Source organism: Oratosquilla oratoria, chromosome 13, assembly GCF_046742065.1.
Source record: "Oratosquilla oratoria isolate Oo_2021 chromosome 13, ASM4674206v1, whole genome shotgun sequence".
NCBI lineage: Eukaryota > Metazoa > Arthropoda > Malacostraca > Stomatopoda > Squillidae > Oratosquilla > Oratosquilla oratoria.
This window is the reverse complement of record NC_134789.1, coordinates 15,168,087-15,170,586: the sequence shown is the minus strand read 5'-3', so window position 1 is coordinate 15,170,586 and position 2,500 is coordinate 15,168,087. Positions and strand designations below refer to the sequence as shown.

At 33.6% G+C, this 2,500-nt stretch overlaps 1 protein-coding gene across 1 annotated transcript in view; it reads right to left on the bottom strand.

Annotated features, from left to right (window-relative positions):
* The window catches only part of LOC143032322 (uncharacterized), a 175,019-nt gene that overhangs the window by 66,435 nt on the left and 106,084 nt on the right, over nt 1–2,500 (bottom strand). The window contains exon 4 of the mRNA XM_076196860.1: nt 1–94. This exon is cut by the window's left edge and continues 9 nt beyond it. Coding sequence (XP_076052975.1) covers nt 1–94 — 94 coding nt within the window. The remainder of the gene's footprint in view (nt 95–2,500) is intronic.

The following is a 2,500-nucleotide window of genomic DNA, read 5'->3' as shown; positions in this document are numbered from 1 at the left end:
AGGGGCTGTCTTTGGGCCACCCAGGCGGTAGCGTCGCTCCCTACTTCCTCCGTCAGCAGCCAACGAACGACGTCTTGCGTCTCCTCATCCGTCACTGTGGAAGGAACAAGGTCAAGCCGGGTCATTAAAGAAAAAAATACATACATGCACATATACTTACATACAGTACATACATACATGCATAGATACATACGTACATACATACATACATATATACATACATACATACATACATACATACATACATACATACATACATACATACATACATACATACATGTACATACATACATACATACATACATACATGCATACATACATACATACATACATACATACATACATACATACATACATAAATACATACATACATACATACGTACATACATACATACATACATAAATATATACATACATACATACATACATACATACATACATACATACATACATACATACATACATACGTACATACATACATACATACATACATACATACATACATACATACATACATACATACATTCATACATACATACATACATACATACATACTTGCATACATACATACGTACGTGCGCACATACATACATACATACATACATACATACATACATACATACATATATACATACATACATACATACATACATACATACATACATACTGTACATACATGCTTACATACATACATACATACATACATACATACATACATACATACATACATACATACATACATACATACATACATACATACATACATACATACATGCATACATATAGACAGACATACAGACAGGCAGACATACATATACATACAGGAGGATGTTGATATAGATGATATAAGAACTGAGCAAATTATAAGCGCATTGAAGAATATGAAGAATGGAAAGGTGCATGGTGATGACGAAATGCCAATAGAAATTTTTAAGTCAGGAGGAACAGAATAAGAAAAATCTTTGATAAAGTTTGGAGACAAGAAAAGTGCCAAAAGACTGGAAAACAGCTATAGTGTGCCCTATCTTTAAAAAGGAGACGAACGAAATTGTGAAAATTATAGAAGGATTTCGCTTTTGTCACATATGGGTAAATAATATAAAAGAATTCTAGAAAAAAGACTAAGGAACACGACGGAGAAGTTGGAAAACCAGCAGCACGGATTTACACCAGAAAGAGGATCGACAGAATAAATAGGACAAAAGTTTGGGAAATGGTAGGAGACCAGCATAAGAGTATACCACAGAAATTTATCAGTGATGAACAATAAGAGCAAAATTAAAAACAGGGAAATTGAAAGTAGATGGTTTAATTTGAAGAGAGGAGTAAGACAAGGTGGATTTTTGTCACTATTATTTTTTATCCTATTCATGGAAAAGTGTATGAGAGAAACTTGTAACAGCGAGGGCAAGGAAATAACAATGGCGTACGCAGATGATGTGGTTATAATAACGGAAAACCAAATTGATTTACAAGTTGCGATAGACAGGTGGCAGGAAGCAACAAGAAGGAAAAGTCTACAAATGAACAAATAAAACCGGGGTTATGAATGTCAACAGGAATAGAGAAAAATGCAATATATACACAGATGAACAACAGGTGAGGCAAGTCAACAAATTCAGTTATTTAGAAGTCTTATTTGCACAGGATAATCACTAGGAAAGTGAAACCACGAAAACAATTAAAAAACATAACATGAATTTCAACAATTTGTATATACTCTTAAAAGACAAGAATGTACCGATTAAGTGTGAAACGGTTATACACATTACTGTATTAAGACCATTCCTAAAAAAAAAAAAAAAAAAAAAACACTGTCGGAGAAAGTAAACTGTTTATTTCGACCACTCTGTGGTCCTCTTCAGCAGATAGTTACATGGTGTACAAGAAAGAGTTATATAGTCGATACAGAAGGATACAAAAGGAACATGAGAAAGTGGCTCAGGTAACTCTGCCTTGGTAACGATTACTGTCTTCCAGGCCATCTACATTGGGTAACAGTTTTTTAATTGCTATGGTTGTTAAACAATCTGATGAACATTGTTCTTTTGGGTAATTTCTAATTAATGATGACTAGATGATCTTCCTCCAGAAACTGCACTTAGAGTTGTATATGATTTCTGCTTTCTCCCAATTTATGCTATGGTTTTTCATGGTGTGTAGAAATACGGCATAATTCTCTTGTGCATATTTTTTCAATCTGTCAATGTCTTTAATGAGATTCGGTGACTATACGGAAACAGTATATTCCAAATGTGGACGAACTAACGATTTATATAGCTTATTAATGAGAGACAGACTTTTGGAGTCAAAAGATCACGCAATCAGTCCTAGAATCTTATTTGCTTTCTCAGAGGCTGAAATACACTGCTTAGATGATTTGAAATCGTTACTGATAATTACCCCGAGATCCTTTTCACTATCCACTTTTGTTAACGAATATCTAAATAAATTGTAATTGTACTTTCTGTTATTTTTACGTTTGTGCATTACCTTGCAT